This window comes from Centroberyx gerrardi, chromosome 17 (genome assembly GCF_048128805.1).
Source record: "Centroberyx gerrardi isolate f3 chromosome 17, fCenGer3.hap1.cur.20231027, whole genome shotgun sequence".
Lineage (NCBI taxonomy): Eukaryota > Metazoa > Chordata > Actinopteri > Beryciformes > Berycidae > Centroberyx > Centroberyx gerrardi.
Window position 1 is genome coordinate 7,549,166 of NC_136013.1, and position 21,272 is coordinate 7,570,437.

The 21,272-nt window shown below is 41.3% G+C and overlaps 1 protein-coding gene across 4 annotated transcripts in view; it reads right to left on the reverse strand.

Moving 5' to 3' along the window:
* Nucleotides 1-4,959: 4,959 nt before the first annotated feature.
* Nucleotides 4,960-21,272, reverse strand: part of mta1 (metastasis associated 1) — a 36,704-nt gene continuing 20,391 nt past the window's right edge. For 2 of the 4 annotated variants that reach the window (XM_071915652.2, XM_078289527.1), the window contains 14 exons: nucleotides 20,315-20,378; nucleotides 19,857-19,974; nucleotides 18,344-18,446; nucleotides 17,803-17,902; nucleotides 16,726-16,914; nucleotides 15,446-15,520; nucleotides 15,072-15,130; nucleotides 14,588-14,718; nucleotides 13,297-13,448; nucleotides 12,299-12,488; nucleotides 11,597-11,686; nucleotides 10,854-11,009; nucleotides 7,897-8,046; nucleotides 4,960-5,648 (listed from right to left, as the gene is read on the reverse strand). In XM_071915652.2, coding sequence (XP_071771753.1) covers nucleotides 7,937-8,046; nucleotides 10,854-11,009; nucleotides 11,597-11,686; nucleotides 12,299-12,488; nucleotides 13,297-13,448; nucleotides 14,588-14,718; nucleotides 15,072-15,130; nucleotides 15,446-15,520; nucleotides 16,726-16,914; nucleotides 17,803-17,902; nucleotides 18,344-18,446; nucleotides 19,857-19,974; nucleotides 20,315-20,378 — 1,537 coding nt within the window. In that variant the 3' untranslated portion in view covers nucleotides 4,960-5,648; nucleotides 7,897-7,936. The remainder of the gene's footprint in view (nucleotides 5,649-7,896; nucleotides 8,047-10,853; nucleotides 11,010-11,596; nucleotides 11,687-12,298; nucleotides 12,489-13,296; nucleotides 13,449-14,587; nucleotides 14,719-15,071; nucleotides 15,131-15,445; nucleotides 15,521-16,725; nucleotides 16,915-17,802; nucleotides 17,903-18,343; nucleotides 18,447-19,856; nucleotides 19,975-20,314; nucleotides 20,379-21,272) is intronic. The other 2 variants (XM_078289525.1, XM_078289528.1) reach the window with 2 other exon arrangements.

Below are 21,272 nucleotides of genomic sequence, written 5' to 3' on the forward strand. Positions count from 1 at the left end.
AATGAGGGATTTTTGGAGAGCGAAATCCAACCCCCAACGCGACAGCAGCAGTTTCTGCAAACCGCAGCTTCGGATGTGACCAGTTGAGGGACAGTGGGACCATGACAGGAGTATACAGGCTCTCTATGTGCACACTCTACGGGCTGCAATTACGCTAGATGGCCAAAGTCATCTTATTTTGTCCCTGAAAACTACGGGCCGATCGCCGCCTCCAGTGCGCAGGCCCGGCTGCTGGGACTCCGCTGCAGCATCACGCCTCCTTCCTACGGAGCAGTGCGGTTATCCTCTTCAAATAACACCGACCGCCGCTAAAAAAAAAAAAAAAAAAGGAAAAAAAAAAAAAGCTTGCCGAAATGATGACGGGAGAGATGTGAAAACACTTTTATATTATATTCCTCACAAAACACGGAGCCGACATACACACATACACACACACTGCAACTGTTCTTCTTGCTGAACCTTTATCGCCTGTCCTATCCATATTTTAACAGGTGTAATATTGTGGATAAAGCCGTGCCAAAGTAACACAGAACATGCATCCAGTTGTTTAATTCTTGGCTGTTTTGTGCTCCTTGCTCTCCGTAATTTACACTGCATAGAAATGGGACAGTTTCAAAAAAAAAAAAAAAAAAAAAAAAACTTGCACAGCTGCCAAGCTGCCAGCAAACACTGGTTAAGGATACATACGATGCCGAATCTCCATCTAAAGGTCAGTATCACGATATTAAGCACCACTGGACTTATCAAAGGCAATAAACACCAATGTCGTTATCATTATTATCAGCTATGCGTCCCACTGTTAATCTTGACATGTAGGCTACAACATCCCATGTCGAAGTCCAGCTGGCTACAGCACTAGCGGGACTACAGGAATAATGTCCAGTGCGGGTTTTTACCTTCAGATCGGGGTCTGCGGTGGCTCCCAGAGGATGCAGGCCGGCAGATCACAAATAACATCCGCTGAGATATTCCAGGATGCTGCTGTCCCCGTCCGCTGGCCGTCCGCTACCGGCTTCTTCTCCACAGCCTCTCTGCTCTCCGATGGAAATTGACACATTTTACTTCACTGCAGCAGCGGCAGCAGCACATGCTCAGACAGACTCACGCAGCTCTTGCATCTTTGGTTAACCATTTGTGTGCCACAGTGTAGCCTAGTGCCCAGGCTGCCAAACACAGAGGGAAAAGACTCAACCACTGCTTGAAGTGCAGTGGAAGGCCTCCTTTCCTCCTCCAGCAGGCCTCTGAGCAGGCTGTGAAAGATCAATATTAGCTGATGTGTCTCCCATTACTTCACTGGAGTTATTTATCAACCATATTGATCCTCCCAAACGAAAAATCACCACAATATTCCTATAGGGATTTGGGAGAGTGTTAGGCTACTCAGTAGTGAAGATATAGAAACCTTATCATAATTTATGGCATATTATCTCCTATTATATTATAATATTCCTATAGGATATTATGTATACTTTTCAGTTCCTTCTTAACTGAATTATAGGATCACTAGACTTCTTCTTAAAGTTTACAAGCACAAACAGGCTGACTATAACTGACATACTGTACATACATTCATCCCAAAAAAAATGCAAAGCCCGTCCTGGTATCATCAATCTATAACCTGGGTCACTCTCTGAAACTCCACTGACTGGTCTAAAGATAGATTGGACATGAAATACAAGCCAACACCATGTCAGTTTGCTGCTGATCCGGGGTCAGATTTGTAATTTTGGCGCTATCTTTTAAGGTTAGGAAATTGGGGATCTGAAAGTCAACACTTGGAAAGGCTATTTTTATCCCAGAATGAGAACTGGGTGAAGCAGGGGTTTGTTGCATTATTCACAATCTATTCATCCATCCATCCATTTATCTATTGGTTACTGGCATATTTACTTAATTTAGCTTTTGTTCTTCTTTCTTACTTCCTTACTTGTTTTGGCCTTTCTAACAGGAAAGGTGAGGCAAAGAGTGGAAGACATGGGACAAAGGCAATGTACCAAACAATTACTGTAGCCTACATCATAGGTGCATAGTGCGGAAATCATCTTCTATTCCTGGTTTCTACTTATTTTCCCTTTCAAAGCTCCACAATCACCCAAGACATTAATTTCTTGACTGATTTTGAAGGTGTGACATTCAATATAATGTATGCTGAGAGAGACAGGGGAAATGAGACTGTCAGCTCAGCATGACATTAACTCATCACTCTGCTACTGAAGATTATTCCTTCAACAAAATCATTATCTGTATACAGCTTCATAAAATGCGGACACACGTATATCAGTTCTGAGCACCAGTTCCTCATACCTTTCCAGACTTTTTGTGCAATTCCCAAACTTTCCAAGACCTGGAAATTTCAAAAAAAAAAATTCCCGTACTTTCCCAGTCTCTCAGAGCTTTGCAGGAACCTTGTTTATTGCAACTAGCCTTCCAGAGGGATGAATATTTTAGGAGTCCGTAGTGGTGTGAACCGTTGAGGATATCGAGTGTCACAAGCAGAGGTGCCATCCACACTAATTATAGTCACTTTGTGTGAGAATGCAGTCAGGATCGCTGTTTGACAGTCAGGTGCGGAGCAACCTCATAAACCATATATCTATATAAATGCCATAAACCCCACTGACATCTATATGAACTTCCCCTCAAGTGCTTTCCCACAGAAACGACTTCCTCTATCCAACAGTGGAGGAAACAGTGGTGAGCAAAACTAAGAGCTTTACTCATCTGTGCTGGCTGCTATAATCCACTTTACTACAAACAAGTGCTTAGTTAAGTGATTACTATCAGTTCAATAACAGCTGAGTAAGTGTAATGTGGTTGGGACCATTAATCCCTTGCTGTAAACTCATTCCTGAACTGATCCCAGTGTCCTCATTTGAACTGGAGCTTTCTCCCAGTACCGGACTGGGAGAAACTGCATACTCCTACTATGCAGAGTTCCTACATATTTTTCCATTTTAGATTTCGATACTTTTTTCCCGAAACCTTGATCTCTTGACCCAGTTGGAAGATTTCAGTTGGTGTTCAGTAGGATGTATGGTGACAGTGGCTGGAGAACATGCATGTTAACGAGGCCATGTAAGTTCAAAAGCTTTTCTTCACACAACAAATATCACAGAACGTGAAACGATGTTGAATCGACATCTACATAACATGTGAAGTCACATGTATTGGAACTGGACAACAGTTTATTTTCTGTTTTGTCCAATTTCAAAACTTTTCAGGATCTGGAAATTATCCAATTCATTTTCCAGCCTTGCATAGGAACACTCAGAAGGTCTGTGGTTTATGTTTTCATTTTAGTCATTTAAGTCATTTTTATCCAAAATGACTTAAAAATAAGTTCAACAGTAGAATAAGCTTGAAGTCTTAGATGACCATCGTTAGAGGCAACCAATAGTAAGAAAGCCATAGTGCCCTGAAAACATTTCTTTGTGCAAAGGACTAGGAGAAGAATTAAAAATAAGACCTACGTGAGCTGTAGAAGGCAGTTTGTTGTTGATTCTTTTGGGAGGAGCAGGTAGAGGAGGAGGATTTGAGCCGCGCTGAGGATACTGCAGGACAAAATGTGGATACCAGTGTCCAGTGACCATCACTTACACCGGTGTCACATGTATAGGATACGGTCAAAATGAAGGAAACCTGACTCCAGCGTAGGGCTCTGATGGTTTCTGTGCACCAGGTTAGACCAAGTATAATCATTGCAGTCCTGTATAGGTCAATGGGTAGACACAAACATTGCTCGCATTCGGTTTCATTTGATTCCTATCCGGGGCCACCCATTCTGAAAATGTATGCAATCACTACAAGGCACATCCAGCCAAATGACATTATGTTAATGGAATATGAAACTGACATAACAACCTCATCCATTCTTTCTAGATTGGAAGTGGGGTTTTCCAAAAAGCCAATGTCCCTATCAACGAGGCATGAATGGTCACTCAGTGATTTGGAGAGCGTGGTAATGACGTTAGCTGTATGCCAAGGCCATCTCGCTAACCAGATATCATCTCAATGGGGCATTAATGGGCGATACCGAGGTCCGTTCAACATGCCACTCTCCACAGGCCTTCATGAAGACGGAGGGCCCGGATGATCACTCAAAATCATTATGTCGGCAATTAGCATCGACCTTGCCCTACAGATGAGCGGATGGAAACAATGATAGGAACAAGCAGCCCGGGCCATTACCATGAACGGTATAGGACCCGACTGATACAGTATATCGGTGTGGTGATATTCCGGGCCGATATCGGATTATTGCAGATATCGTTTTGTCATAGTTGTTCAGTGGATGAGAACAAAACATTATTTCAGCACAATGGTGGTCATTTTTAAAGATTATCACATTTACTTGTATATTAGAGGTGAGAAAACAATTGTTCTTTGAGCCAAAGGAACAGTTCTAAATAAAATCCTAATATATTATGTGTTGAGGTTTAGAACAGGTATGTTGAATAGCAGCGATAATACAAAAATAATTCGACAGATATCAGCATTTTTCTTTCTTTCTAGCAAATATAAATTGACATCTTGACAGAGCCACTATGACTGATGGATATGTTTATACCAGAGGAGCAATTGAAAAGTTTTATTCCTAAATGACGAATCTACCAATGGAAAAAATTGACAACTACTCTGACAAAATGATTGTTGACATGAAAGTAAAGCACATTTTTGCTCATTTTTTCAGTCATTTTAAGACCTTTGCTTACAAAACATTTGTGTTTGTCTAAATGGAATCTTTTGTTTTTGTAACATTGATACTTTTAGGGCAGCAATTTTTTTCCTAAATTGATATAGAGCATTTTGGAATGAAACGTTTCAGTTGTTTTGAATAGACCCTGTATGCACACCTGTGTAATGAAAGGAGAAAGAGTGAATACCAAGTTGAAAGATGGCTGCACCAATTCAGTGCAAGTTTTGACACCTCTGTCCACAGACACCACAAGGAGAGAGAAAATCAATTATCTTTTTTAATTACATTATCGAAGCATAGATGCATTACTTGTGAAAAAGGTAGAAAAAACAGCAAGTCTTTCTCAATAAGTTAAACCTCTCTGGCCAAAGATCAGGGCCGGCTCACAAAACAGAAGAATCCCATAAAGCATTCAAAATCATAGAACAGAGGACAAGGAGTTACTCATGTCGCTGAAATAAAAGTGCGTCTCCTTGCGGAACTTAACTTGTTAAAAAAAAACAACAAAAAAAAAAAAACAAAAGAAGAAGATGCAAGTGGCTTATGTTACAGTCCTTCCACCCTTTTCCACAGGGTTTTGCAAGCATTTTTCACGAAACTTCATAAGTTTCATCGTTTGATCGACAATTAAACGATAAGCTTCCGAGTTATAGTTGGTAAAAAAAATCATAATAATAACAATAATAATAATTACAATAACAGTAATAACGAGAAATGTAAGTAATAAACACAGTCCTGTACAGTCAGGCTCGTCTTCTGATTGACCACAGCCAAACCCTGTTTCCAAAGACGACCGGTCGGTCTTCAACAGTCTGACAGACTCATGCTGACTGAAGCGAGGTGGCCAATGCTGTCGTCTCCTCTCCATCCAGCTTCCCTCAGCTGCCCTCGGCCATGGTTTATTGGAAAATGCCTTTCCACTGTATGTCTTTCCATTGTATGTCCCCCTCTGCTGCAAGAGAGACACGGAAAGGTGATTAGAAAGAAGTTATCATGTTGTCAGAGGCAAGAACAGTTACACTACCAGTCAAAAGTTTGGACCCACCTGATTGAATGTACTATGTTTTTCATTATCTTAAAGCCACTTTGATCTAAACGCTTATGCTTAAATGCTTGAAATTTGTTTCTTAGACAAATATAAATAGTGAAGTTGATCCTATGTATGAATTTCTTTCCAAAGCCTTTTGCCTTTCCATCAAGGCAAAGGGCGGCTACTTTAAATCATCTGAAATATAAGATAGTTTTGATTTGTTTAACACTTTTTTGGTCACTGCATAATTCCATTTGTGTTATTTCATAGTTTTGATGTCTTTACTATTATTGTGTGTATGTCCAAACTTTTGAGAGGCAGTGTATATGGGGTACACTCATGTCTTTTCCCTGTCACTCTAAGTACAATTAAAAGAACAATACAGTCACAGTATACCTGCTTATCCTTAGTAATCCTACTGATACATCCCTCAGCTACCACTATACAATTCATCTTTACCATATTTCACAGCATCAAAATAAACTTGATTCTATAGAATAACAGGGCTGGGTAACTAAACATGATACCCATCGATACCACACCGATGTTTAGTATCTTAATGTAAATTTTAAGGAATAAAACGGTGAATAAAGAAAGCTTTTGCACACCTGAGAGGCAGTCTTAGTGACAGGTGTGTAGAGATCAACAGTCCATAAGGATAGATAAAAAATACTCGCACACTGTCTGCACTTGCACATCAAAAAATGAATTTATTAGGAGGCAATGTTTCGGTCAAGGACCTTCATCAGGCGTCAAAAGGTTTTGTGCGTGCTGTTAATTATTAACACAGGACATCTGTAATGTCAATAGACAATTTGCACAGGATAAGAGATCTCTGTAATCACTCTCCAAATTTACAGAGATGGGAGTGTCTACTCCATTTCTGCGTTATCATCACATTAAAAATGTACCATGCGTTAGGGCTGAACGATTTTGAAAAAATATCTAATTGCGATTATTTTGACTGAAGTTGCAATTGCGATATGACTTGCGATATTAGAGGGAATGATAATTTTTACATCATTATTCTCATTTTCATTGAAAGACGTATTAAAACGATTATGGTGTGATTTTTGCGGGGATCTGTACCAAACAAAGATGTTTTCTTAAGTCTGTAGAATATGATGTGTAGGCCAGGACATCTCTGCAGCACGACAATATTTAATTTAAAATGGTATTTTGACACACATTTCGCCTTTAACAAATATTGCGCCTCCTGCGATTTGAAAATTGCAGTAGGCCATATTGCGATTTTGATAAAATTTCGATTAATTGTTCAGCCCTACCATGCGTCATACATAACTTCCGCAATTGACGCTGACATGCTCAAACATTAACAATACAGCATGGCTGCAAGAGCGGAAAAACTGGATCACAACTGGACCAGAGTTGAGACTTTGGGTCTGATCTCAGTTTGGGATGAAAACCGCTTTAAAAGTGCAGATGGTCCATAACTACACGGTTGTGTAAATTCGGATGGGACTAGTTTTACCTGAAGGTTATTTTTTACGGACCATTTTACAGGAGATAAACCAGGCTGGAATTTTTACTGATTCAGACAGGACTGAAACTACAGACATGCTCCGGTAATGATTACATCACCTCATGTCCCCCTGTAACACTAATCCTGTCTGAATAGGGCTTAAGAGCTAGATTACAGGTAGGGAGAAGAAATCAACTGTACATGATCTGATTTTGTTTAGAAAACCACAACGGCACACAAAATGTTGCACAGAAAATAATTTATTCCATTGTATACTGAATTGTGTTTTCATTCAACAAAGAAAGTGAAAAAAGTGAAGAAAAAAATGGCATGAAAAATGTATGATTTACAGTACAATGATACTAAGCACCGGAAAAACCTAGGATTTTATGTTTCCATGATTATGTTTATTTCAGCAATTATGAGGTGCTTTTATATTTTCATTTCCCCTGAAAGTATCAAGCACTTCCATCATGTGTGACAGGTCAGAGCCTTTGAATGTGCAACGTTCGCCCATGTGACCAAAATTAAAATTAAAATGGAGAAGCAGGCAGCTCCGTGGGAAAGAAAGAGAGAAACCTTTGGAGAAAAGTTGCGATGAGCAAAGTGGAAAAGAAAGGAGAAGGGAAGAATCGGGATTTTTATTTTTGCCAGTTGCAGCCCTAGTTTCCCAGCAGTGTGTCTTACCTCACTGGGGTTTGTAATAGAGGTCGTTCCCATAGAGTGGTCAGTCCAGTTCATGTACCTCGTCCTGCATGGGGCCCGAGGGACGTCCCGCTTCGCTCACCCGTTTGGCCATGATGTCCCACTGCGGAGCCAGGGCTTTGGATTTAGTGCCTACAGATGGGGAAGGGCACAAGGGGTATTAGTTTGGACTGGTTCAGAAAACACACACGCACACACGCACACACACACACACACACACACACACACACAAACAATCTGCCTCCTGCAGTCAGCAATCAGTCCCCTGCCACTAATGGTTATACCAAAACATGAAATCTTCTGCCCTCTGGTGGCACCAAAAAGTACTACTTAAGTTCTTTTGGACTCAAGGATGTCTCAAGTCTCTTGGATAACAGAGGAGAGGAGAGGAGAAAGAGAGAGAGAAGAGGAGAGGAGAGGAGAAAGAGAGAGGAGAGAGGAGAAACAGAGAGAGGAGAGGAGAGAATCAAAGTCTAACCTATCCTACTCCACCTTTACTCTAGTCCTACCATATCTGGATAAAGACGTCATCAGGACATGACACTTCACCCCTTTCTGCCTGCGCACCATCAAACTTCGTCACTTGAGAAAAACAATTTCTACAAATCGGGTCTATTCTTTATTGAGCAGTGTCTAATTAACAGAATGAAGTAAAAGGTCAACTATTGTGAAAATTAACCGAAGACGCAGATTTTCACACAACTCCCACAATCCTCAGCCTATTCAGAAAAAAAACTGTACATCATCGCCTCGGGACTGTGCAGAATCTGTGCTTTAACACTCAAAACACCAACTTTACACTCTCCTCTTCACTTCTCCCTCATTCTCTCTTCTCCCTCATAGCAGTACAGCTCTGCTTGGCATCAGAGAAAGGAATAGTAGCCTGTACTGGTCAAATATCGCTTAACATTCATCCAATAATCTTCATAAATATTCATTATCATAGTGCTGACAAGCTGACCATCTGACAACATCACAACATTAACAATTTGGCACTTTAACTGCAAATCTTCTTAGACAGCAAATATTCTACTTAAAGCAGCCATGTTTATGAATTCACACTGATGGAGTCCAAAGCTGTGCTACATGGTCTGTTTACCACACTGCGTGTTGTGCCTATGAGGTTTGACATAGCGAGTGATTTTCCAAAACAAAAGATGGATGCATAACACGCTGACATTGATCCAAAACCCAGAGAGCGCAGGCGATCCACTGCATTTGCAAAATTACACTAAAAACGGTGAACGTGGTTTCACGAAAGCCTGATCCTCGCCCAATGCCAAATCTTCAATCGAGCCGTGTATTTAGAATTCTGTTACATAATTCTCCACAGTAGCAATAAAAAAATAAATTAAAAAAACTGTTTAATATGTGCCACTCACAACCTGTTCTGATTTGAAAAGTCTTTCAGCCAGTGTCCAGTGGTGTTAAGTATCAAAAACAAATTAATAAGATAATGACAATAAGATGGTAATGATGATAAGATAAGAAAATGATAGAGTTGGAATTAATAAGAGTACTTTAGAACACACTGGTATTGACAAACTTGGGAATACTCCACTCATTAGGTTACATTTAGTTGAGAAACATCAATGCAGCGGTCCCTGATTTTTAACTATTAAAACAAAGCCAAAGAAAGAATATGTTATGAATAGTAATAGATAGAATAGATGTATTGTAAATCTATTTAAAAGTAATAAAAAATAAAGAAACATGTCCTATTTTCCCATAATTACCACGAAATGAAATGATATCCAGAGTTGACATGTTGGTGGTAAAAATCCAAGCATTCCCTAACCCATCCCAGTGCCTAGCATAGTAAACAGGCTAATTTCCAATCCAAATCTCATCCTAGTGTGTTATCCCAGCCTGGGCCTGAGGTGAGCTAGCAGGCCAGTAGAGCTGCTCTCCCTCAGGATACACTCACAAAGTCCTCCTCCTCTCTGCCGTTACCATGACAACGCAGGCTGTAGCCTCCAGCTAAAGCAGCAAGGCTGATCCCATCCGATCCTCTCGCAATCTCTCTCCCCCTTTCTGTCTCTCTTTCTCGCTTTCTCTCACTCTTCTTGATCTCTCAGTCTGTGTCTCTCTCTCTCTCTCTCCCTCTTTCTCTTGCGAGGGAGAGGGAAAGTGGGACACAACCCCCCAAAAATAAATAAATAAATAAATAAGCCCCACACAAACCCTTCGGGCAGTGGATTTGAACTGGTGTTTTGAGGCCATGGAGTAAGCTCAGAAGTGCCTTCGGTTTGTTCTCAAATCTTAAAAATAATCAATGTTCAACAAAGATATAACAACTTTAACAATAAATCTAATGAATTCAAGCATGTTTGTGCTGCTACATTTTGCTGCATTGTAAGGAACATTAATGCTACATAAAAAAAATATTACAACGACATTAAAATCAAATCAGCTCAGCATATGATCATACTTGCTCTCTCATCAAGATACTGGAATTTGAACCTTGGATGATCATACTAGCTAAAGGTTGTGTGATATTTCAGAGCAAATTATAAATAGGCCTTCTTATTCCATGCCAATAATTACAAAACATGAGAACTATTGCCTTAGGAGTCTGCACACAAACCAACACACACACACACACACACACACACACGCATGCCACAGTCAGGGTCAATTTCCTTTCAATTGAGGCATTCAGTTTTCTTTGTAGGAATAAGTCTCATATCCAATCTGACAAGAAAATAGTTAGTGGTTAGATAAGGTGAACATAATGCTGATTTGAGGAACAAAATTATTTTTTTATTTTATTACTAACCAAAAAAGCTAGCATTATTATGGGAATTGTGGTTCAACTTACATTTGGAGTGAAATGAAAGTGAGCTGATCCCAACCCTGACGAACACACACACACACACACACACACACACACACACACGCACACTGCTCCTGCTCAGTCCTGTGCGTGTCTCACTCACCATCCAGTCCATTGTGCTGTTCATAGGTGCGTTTGCCCAGGATGGTGGGTGAGCCGTTGTTGAGGATGGGAGAGGCTTTTATGGGTGTCAGGCTGCCTGTGGAGATGGACCCTCCGCGAATGGGGGGGTCCGGTTTGGCTGGACGGGGGTGTGCTTCTGAGGGGGGAGAAGGGGTGAGACAAAGAGAGAAAGAGGGAGAGAGGAGGAAAAAGAAAAGAGGTGAGAAAGCAGGTCATTTTAGATAAGCAGGTAGGAGAGCAGTGAGTGAATGATTAAAGAACATTAAAACACAACGAGAAGGAATTTAGTCATCATAGGTGACAGAATATTTTCTAAAAGTTGAATAAGAACAACAGGTGTATATTGGAGGAAATAATGTTGTCATACTGGTTTTTGGTATCGATTTTGAGATATCAAAATTACCAACAAGAACAGATTATTACACTAGTCTAAATGTTTATGATGGTATTTCCAAAAAAATATAATTACCCATAATTCCTCTAAGAAGAGCAAAAGGATTATTTTTTTCTCATAATGAATGTGTGTTCATTCCAAATAGGAAGAATTAATCAAAATATCCAAGCAGTAAAAGCAGCAAAAAAGTACCATTTCAGAGCTGGTATGACATTTGAAGTATCTAAACCAGTTCTTGAGTCAAAAAATAACACCTAGGCCCAGCTGAAACTGCCTGAAAATATATGCAAAAGATTATGCAACCAGTGGTTCCTCTGGCTTCTTCTTACCTAAATATCGGACCACTGACTCCAGAGGTTTACGATCCACAGGTTTCAGCGGCAAAGGCTTTTTTGGCCTATCTGGCAACCGCAGAGCACCTGTAGAATTAAATTGCAACAGCACAGTTAATGAAAACTTAATACAGTGAGATTGCACAGTCGAGCTACGAGCAGAAAGAGAAGCAAATGTACGAGAGAATTATCTTTACAAGCCCCTGTATACAACAGTCTCTCTTTCTTGGAATCTCTTTTAGCTCAACAGGGCTATTCTTCAAAGACTGCTCTATAATATGAAACAATTTAATTAATGTCCCAAAATGTAAAAGGACACTAAACATACCAAAGTACATTAATACAAATACATTAAGTCCTTGGTGATGGCAGTGATGGTTTAATGCTGGCTCATGCTATCCTGTAAAATGTCTTTCTCTTTTTCCTGTCTATATTCAGTGTGTGCTAATTAAAAAATACATGAAATACAATTAAGGTATATATAAGGTATATTACATTTTGTCTGTCTCTTTGTCTATGGGTTTATGACCAAGGGCCAAGATGGAAATAAGCATTTGAATTTGTGTCATCTTTGGTCATTTTGAGACGCGTGCATTTAAAAATTTGACCAATAAAACTGACTGAACCAACTATACTAAATCCAAACAAAAAACAAAGAATAGAACACTAAGGATCAGTGTGACTGATCCAGGTGCTCACATTCGGCCTTGATGGCTGCTGTGTTGACAGGGAGGTAGGGGTGCCTGGCCAGGTAGCGCGGCCTGATGATGTCCTGGCAGAGGCGCCGCGCCTCCCGCGTCAGCCCGGTGGTCTGCAGGTAGAAAGCCTGCCGCGTCTTCACCGCAAACTTGGGGCTGCCGCTGTGCCGCAGGGGAAGGCCATGGGGGCTCTGGAGGTCCGATCAGAATGAGAACAAGAACGTCTTTATTAGCCAAGTAACATAAATGTATGCCAATGTGTCTTGGTGGGCGCGATGCAAGATGTATCGGCAACTTGCACAGTGATGCAAGAAATACTGACACACTAAGTACAAAACAAGGAAATCCCAAGAAAGGAGGAAGAATATAAATCACTACATTTCACAGGAACTATAAGCCAAAAGGGCAAATTATCACCTGACTCACAGCCAGAAGATTTGGAGTGAACTGTCATCTGAAATGGATTTAATTACTTTTTCAAGGGATTTATTGATCTTGCTTGGCAACATGGAATTGACTGGAATGCCCCCAAAAGTGCAAACACCGTCCATTTAGCACACTGGCCAGGCTGATGTAGACAACTAAAGTAATTTAATAGCCCAATAATTAACCGGGACCCTGAGTTCATTGCTAAACAATCTACACCCTTCATCAGAGGCTGGCAAATCTCCAGTAATGTTTCAGCTATGTTTGTGTTGAGTTGTGTAACTTAATCTGGTTTGTTGAAATGCTAAGGGGATTTAAGTGCATGAATGTGTGTGTGCATGTGTGATTCTTTGGATGTTAACATGGGGTCACTTCTGAGGACTGGTTATGGTTTCAGAGTCTGTGGTTAGGGTTAGACGTAAAATTAAACAAAGGATAGGCATGTAGTGTACTGATGATTGGGGATTGCAGAATGAAAGTAAGTAAACTGAATGTCCTCTCAAGTATTCACAAGGGTGTATGCATGTGTGTGTGTTAGTGTGTGTGTGTGTGTGTGTGTGTGTGTGTGCGTACCATGTTGTTGCGGTTGGGTCCAGGCCTCTCTCCGTCCAGCCTGGTGGGCATCTTCAGCCCTCCGTACTTCTTCCAGTAGGTCCAGCATGAGGCGCACAGACGACACTGCATGTTGGGAGGTCCCCACGAGTACCACTGGTAGGAGCTGCTGGCTACACACACACACACACACACACACACACACACACAAGCATGGACATGTGCAGGCACACACACAACCATACACATACATCCACACAGAGCAAAGTGAGTGCAGTGACACACTAACAGACCAACACACACACACACGTGCGTGAGATTGCCCATAATCCCACACACAATCATGAACACATGCACAAGTGCATGCATGCGCAAGCACAACCGTTAATCATTCATCACTGAATTAATTACAACCACTAAAATAGCTCACACAATACTCTGCTGCGGGGCAGATAATACTCTCCTCTCTCATGTCTCTGTTTTCCACATTCTTACTCTCCTTTGTATAACACACTCAGTGACCAAGTCTAGATGATCTGGTTTTTACTGAACAGCATCTACCAATATACAGATATATAACTATACCTTGGTGCCATGGTCTAGAGTAAGCATTTATCTACAAATCTTGCTTGGATGTCAGATGAAAGAGACATCTTGCTGTAGATACAGAGTGCTCATCTTGGTACTTGCAAGAAAAGGTTCGAAACGTCACCTTGCAACTACCAGGTTGAGCACTGTGTATCTATAACAAGGTGTACAAGGCAGCGCAGTGAGATATCGACATGCAACCCCAAAGTCACTGATTCAGTGACCAGTGTACAGTTTACCGACAGCAGAGACAGCTAATTATGTAAATGTCAACATGGCTAACATGAAGACAATTTAGTAAAAGTACAAAACAGCTATTGAAATTTGGTTCAGCAACAATCTCAGTACAAGTGATTTGGATGGGAATGTACGAGCAGGGGACGAGTGTGTACCCTACAATGGTGTTTTTCCTGCTTAGCCCCGCCTCTGCATGTGTATCTTTTGCTGCGCTTGGGTGAAAACACATACATGCAAAAATTAAGCTTTTTAAGCATGAAGAAAAGAGACGCCCATGTATTTTTGAAATTAAATTAAATTAATTATTTTTTTAATTTCAGCTGAAGCAGCATTCCTGTTTGGTAAATTTCACACGTTTAAAAAGCCCAAGAATCACGAAACTCACACATACATAATTGTGTCATATTTTAATTCTAAGAAGAAAATGAGAAACAGCGACTGCAGCTACATGGTTTTTAGCAGCAGCAGCGCTATGCGAGTGACTTACTGTAGCAGCTTTCGCAGGCTCGGCCCAGGCCAGGGGTTTGACCCGGAGGTGCTGGGACCACTGTACCTGCCGCTCCGTTGACCAGGGGCGGCTTTACACTGTTACTCAGCTGGTTAGGGTTGGGCTTGTTACTGGTAGGGGACAAACACAGAGACGGGGTCAGTACAGAAACGATAAGACAGGCTAACTCAGAGTACATTCACCAAGAGAATAGATAACATTCATCAGCCAGCTGCCAGGGACAGCAGTTACACTGATACTGTAGTGGGAGCTTTCATGAATACTAATAGAGTGAAAGAAGGGTGTGTGCTCTAACAACTGGAGCAGATGTCCAACTTTAAAATATCCTGCTGAGAAGGTCAGTCCAACACTTCCTAAACTTTGTACCATTAATTTTTCCATGTGTTCAAATGGGGTGAGTCTCCTCTAATGAATACTGATAAATCCCAGTATTCCTCACAAGAACGTCCACCAAGTTACTCACTAGTTAGGGATGTAGACCTGCTTCAGCTTGCTCTCCGCCTCCGCTGCTTTTAACCGTTTCTGGACCGGAGACAGAGGGTGAGGAGGAGGGAGAAAGGAGAGAGAGAGAAGGTTGTGATCAGAAGTTAGTTCCTTCCCTCAGTGACACAGATGGTCCAAATCAAGCAATTAAGGTATTTAGGAGACAATGGAGAGGAGCAATATTGCCTTCACCGGGGATGTAAATCATCAAATGTGACAAAATCAATGGGGAAGACTCAGTGGGCTATAAAGGAACGAAATTATCATTAAGAAATACGGCTGGTCATAAATCCTGGCAAAACTGCCCCTCGAGATGTTGATCATGAATCACTGAAGATTAATGCATGGAGTTACCTGCTGTACATATCTGTCTGTGGTCTTCCACATGTAGTAATACTCAATAATACTGGTCAGAGACTTCCAGGGCAGCTGGAGAAGGAGAGAGCAGAAAAAAAAGAACCATTATTTCAGTCTATTATTCACTGGGGTGGTGGGAGCGTGGTTTGAATCTCCTGACTGGTGGAAGAAATCTGGATGTGAGAAGTGAACGTGTAACGCTCTACACTCACTTGACTGTCCAGATGCCTTTGAACAAAGCACTTAACCAGTAACATCTCCAGTGCTGTTGCTCAATAGTAATGTGACTCGCAGGTGTGAATGTGTGTGAACGATTGAATGTGACGCACGGCACTGCTAAAAGACGAACACGAATATTTTTCTCTCGAACAAGGTTTAGTGTCAAAAATAACAGTTTATTTAACGGTTTATGCATGTATGACAGAAAAATTTGCAACTGACCATAAAAATCTATTTCGATCTACTAATGTTGCATTGTAAAGTTCCCTCTAAGAAGTTTGCGAGGCAACAGAGCTGTCAAGTTGCCAGTAGTGGCCCCACCCATAACGGTGGTTAGTCCTGTTGTTTGGGGAAAGGCCTGGGTGGAAACCGAGCGAGCAGCACTGACGGCAGCCAGCCACCAGGTGGTAGAGTGAGGCACACAGTGACGGCCTGGCACAATTTATTGTTAGGAACTCCAGGAACGGCAGCACTGTTCTTCTCAGGCTGCAAGCATAGAGGACTAGGACCCACAGCAGAGAGGCAGCATTGTCTTTGCCTCTAAATCAGTCCCATACTTAGTCAATCTGGTCAAAAACATGTCAGTGTGATGTTTCCCTGGATAAAGGAGTACTTCTTATTCTGTGCTGTGGCTTTGACCCTCGCACTCTTTGCTGTTGGATGGCTGTAATGTTGGCAGTCTAGAAATTTAAACTTATTTTACTGTTGCAGTCGAAAACTGTTCTGCATAAAGGCATCAGCTAAATGCCTAAATGAAATGTTAATGTCTGCTATAGAAGTTGAACTCTAATTCTGTGGTTTCTACACTCAGAAGCAGCAATTACGGTCGAATGAATACCTACACATCTTGAAATTAACTTTGGACATCCCACGCACGAGCATCCAGGCTAAGGAGCATAGCAGGTACTCAAAATGTTCTGCATATGTTCACTGTATCCCATCTAATTAAGAAGAAATCCTTTGAAATACTCTCCTCAGACACAGAGGTATCCAAAAAACCTAAACTCTCCCACAATTCTCCAAATTTGAATTTGGCTTTTCAACCGTTTGCTACTCACAAAGTCCTGCTGGATATCGGTGAAGTCTTTGCCGTATTTCTCCAGCGCCTCCTCGAACAGGTTGGCCTCCGAGGCGCTCCACTCCTCCATCTCGTCCCTGCACAGGACGGGCCCGCCCTGGGGCACCAGTGCCGCAATGGCCCGTGTCATGTCGTAGCCCGTGGCATGGAGGGTGTCCATGGCATGGAACTAAACACAAGATGGAAATAAGCCTCAGGACTCTATTGCATTGCCCTGACATGTTTGTTTTTTAAATTTATGTGTTTTTTCTGTTTTAGTTTAACTGTCCTCACTCTTAAATATGAAAATGTAAAATAAATTGGATCAAACGATCAATTGACTAAACCATCAATAATAAATCACTCAGGGGCACGGCTGTACTTCAGTATCCGGATATTTTAACCCATGGGTGTTTTTTCTATTTTAGCGAATTGCCCATATTCTTACAAATGAAGCTGTCAAATAAATTGAATCAATCAATTACTCAATCAATCGGGGAAATAGGTTGGCACTATAAGTCAGTAACATTTCATACACAGATGGTTTTGGTTGATAGTTAACAAAATGCATCATTTCCTTTTGTTCAGTATTTTGTTGACTACTTACGAGTATGACATTTTTATTTGTTCAGTCTGTGGAGTTTGGAAAACGAAGCTGAGTCTTTGAATCATTATATGTACCCCCCGTGTAAGGCTTTGGAGTGAGTGTGTGTGTGTGTGTGTGTGTGTGTGTGTGTGTGTGTGTGTGTGCGTGTAGCTTGAAGGCCTCTCATGGATGTTTTATATATGAGGATCAGAACTAGGGCAGAATAGGCCCGCACAAGGCTGCTGGGGCCGAGTGCTTGTTAAGGATAACCAGACAGCCCTTGACAATCACTAACACACACACACACACACACACACACACACACACACACACACACACACACACACACACACACACACACACATACACACACACACCAGCTACAAGCATTTTCTTTGATTAACAGTAATGCTTCACTCCTACACTTTTCACCTATGGTGTGATAGCGATTTAACCCAAGGAAGCTTTCATGTGTGTGTGTGTTTATCTTACCAAGGTGATATCTCTAGAGGCTGCAGCAGCACTCATGTGAAGGCTGGGCTGCCGGACAGAACTACTGCAGTCCAGGGCTCTGGCGAATGTACCTACTGACCTGGGGGACACAGAAAAGGGGGGGAGAGAGAAAGAGTGAGAGAGAGCGAGAGAGACAAACAGAGACATAAATGTAAAAAGAGAAAGAGAACATAAGCTTTCATTTTCACCATCTAAATTCAGTGTTAGATCTGCTAGGGTAAAAAAAAAAAAAACAACATCCACCTGACTGTTTCTCAGAACCATCTATCAAAAACACGTTAGATTCACAACAAGTCATTAGAAGTCTGTGAAGTCCCAAATCTAGCGCTTCCTGATAGAATATTCAATAATGTAATGTTGCCAGGCAAATAATACACTTCCAGCCAATAAGCACTGATTTGGCTAAAACTGCTTAGCAACAAAATCTAGTTCTACTACGGAAAAACAGGATCACTGGAGGTTGGAAAAAGTTTGAGGGGCTTAGATGTATAAATATTGCTTTGTATGTATTTGGACTTACCGAGCTACTACTAAGAACTGGTCGATCTGTTTCTCTGTCAGTGAGCTGCTGGGGTCCCACACCCTCTCCTCCATCTTGGTCAGGTCCCTGCCATCATCTTCACCTGGAGGGACCCAGACACACACACACACACACACACACACACACACAGTTAATGTGCTTATAGTAAAATAAATGGGCATGTAATAGTTGGGTTTTGCCAATATTTTTAGACTTTTATTAAATATCAGATATCAGCCAGTCATGTCGTCCTCTGCCAATATGGTTCTTGTTGACCACAGTTGCATAAAAACAGTCTGTAAAACCTGCAATGAAATTTGATGTTCTTTGTACATTTTATTCCTTCATTTAATTGTTCAGTATTGTTTTTTGTAAATCAGTTCTTCATTTAAACCTAGCATTGAATAGCTCAACCCGCCAACCAACCTGCCTCAGCTTCCAACTCAGACAGAAGATTTTAATTAGCATGGGTTTCAGTGGAGAGTTTTAGTGTCCCATTATGGTCTAATTGGGATTTCAGAGGCTTTTCCACCCTGCTAAGGATCAAGTTCTGGGGGAAACACTGAATCTTTGTAATTATTTGGTATGAAAATGGTCAGTGACTTCAATCTAAAACTATTGGTATCAGCCAGCCTTCAAAAAGCCATATCGTTCAAACCCTAATAATAATAAATAGTAAAGGGTATTAACATTCTGAACAAGTCACAAAGTAAAAGAAATAAATACCAAAAACACTCTAGATCTTTCAAAACTGATGGTCATAAAAACCAATAGTCTCTATTTAATGTTAGGGTGAGGCATAAGGTCTAAAGTGAGATTATCGTTAGGGTTCAGATCAGGGCTACATTTAAAATCAGCTTTTGATGTGAAACTTTTGACAAATTCCAGCTTTGCAGTTTGGCCAGAAACTACGAGCTCCAATGCACCCCACCCTCTCCATAGTCTTTGAGTGACTGTAAAATCATCAGGGGTCTACACACACACACTTCGACATAATGTTGCATAATTTGTCCCATTGCTGCGGGATTAGATTTGATCGGTTGGGGTAACACAGGCATGCGAGGCCCTTCCACTGAGCCAAAGAGCTCAGAGCAGAGAGTCGTGCAGCGCATAGATATTATCTGCCTTTTATTCTAAATGCTTGGATATGTATGAGCATGCTAGCGCTGTGGTTGCCATGGTAACCTAGATTAGTTGTTTTTTTACTTTACTTTAAAAAAAAAAAAAAATAGGAAGGGAAATAAACAGTGCCTTGGGGCAATAAAGCTCTTCAAAGTTCATAAATGTTCCCTGAGAATGGGGCAGTTGCAAAGAACGCCGGTGAAAAATTATCTCGTCTCGTACCGTTTATGGATCAGATTACCCTATTAACGCCCAAAAATGCTTGCAAAAGAAATCAGTACACAACGAGGAAAAAAAGCCCCCTGCAGAAAAAGTTAATTTGCTACCCTGAGAGTAAGTTGCTCTGGATAAGAGCGTCAAGTTAAATGCCGAAGATGTAAATGTGATGTACCTTCTTTCAGGAGGTCCGTGATGTCAGCCTGGTACTTGTTCCCCACGCGGATCTCGCCCTTATCAGCCAGCAGAGTTTTCTGCTGAGGGTCATACACCAGCGAGTAGAAGAAGGCATCCTGGGAAATAAAGATAGCAGGGAAACATGTGAGGATGGAATGAAAGGAACAGGAAGAGAGATGGGGAAGTAAAGAGACGGAAGAGTGGAGCGCATGTGTGTGTGTTTGCCCCTCTGCTAGTCTCTCGTCTCCTCATTACTGTATGTGAAAAGAAACATTCTGGGTCAACACGTTGAATAATTCATTGGGCAATGAGACTCTCCAAACTCATAAGCCTCTCTCCCACACACACACACACACACACACACATACACACACACACCCTAAAACCTAATACACCTAATTATAATATTCAGGATATCCCATCATATTATTGGGCATGGTGAGCTGGTATACATACCTCTCTGTCCAGGTAGGACTTCAGAGCTTCTGTCTCATTCAGCAGTGTCACACAGCACTTCCCCCTGGAATCAACCAATCACACACAGCCAGGAAGGAAGTAAGGAAAGGAGGTAAGGAAGAAAAGGAAGGCAGGGAGGGTGGACAGAAGATAAGGGCAAAAAGGAAGGAGGGGAGAAAGGAAGGGGCAAAAAGTAAGGGAGCAAGAGAGGAAGGAAGTAGGGGAAGAATGAAGGAAAGAAGGAGAGAAGATTGGAAGGAGGGAAGGACAGGAGGAAGAAACAAACAGAGGGAATGGTTAACATGTGAAACACAGAATATTAGACAGGGCTTACAGTTCAGTAGATATTGGTGTTATATAAGTAAGAGATGAAAGCTGGTCCAAACTAGACCCTTCAAGTGAAACCGTCGAGGAAGCTACTTTGATCTAGGATGCATCTGAGAGTCTGCAATGATGAGATTGACTCTGTTCTGATTACAGCGAACTGTTATTTGAGCAATCAGGGGTCAGTGTGTCGACAGCACTCATCTTGGTCACTCCCTGCCCCTGCTGAGCAGAGCAGAGAACTGCCACTGTTTGAATCCAAATTATTTATCAACTCATTAGTCATACCTCTCCAGCCTGGAGCAAATATGATTTGGCAAAGCAATAAATCAAACACCTTGCTTGACCTTGCTGCACACTGGTGTCAAGTTAGAAAACTAATCAAGCTTAAAAACTCACTAAACGGACTCATCAGACCTGGGTAACAGTATTAGGAAAAAAACATTCTTAGTTTGTTTTAATCTGCAACAAATAGGTATGCTTTGCCACACAGGACAGCATAAGGAGTGACAGCTTGTTTGCACTATTTGAAAAATGAATTAAATATACTTTTCTGTGACTGGCAACACATCCTGTAGCATGTGAATGGCAATGATGCGGTAAACCTCACTACAGTGCAAAGAACTATTGTAAG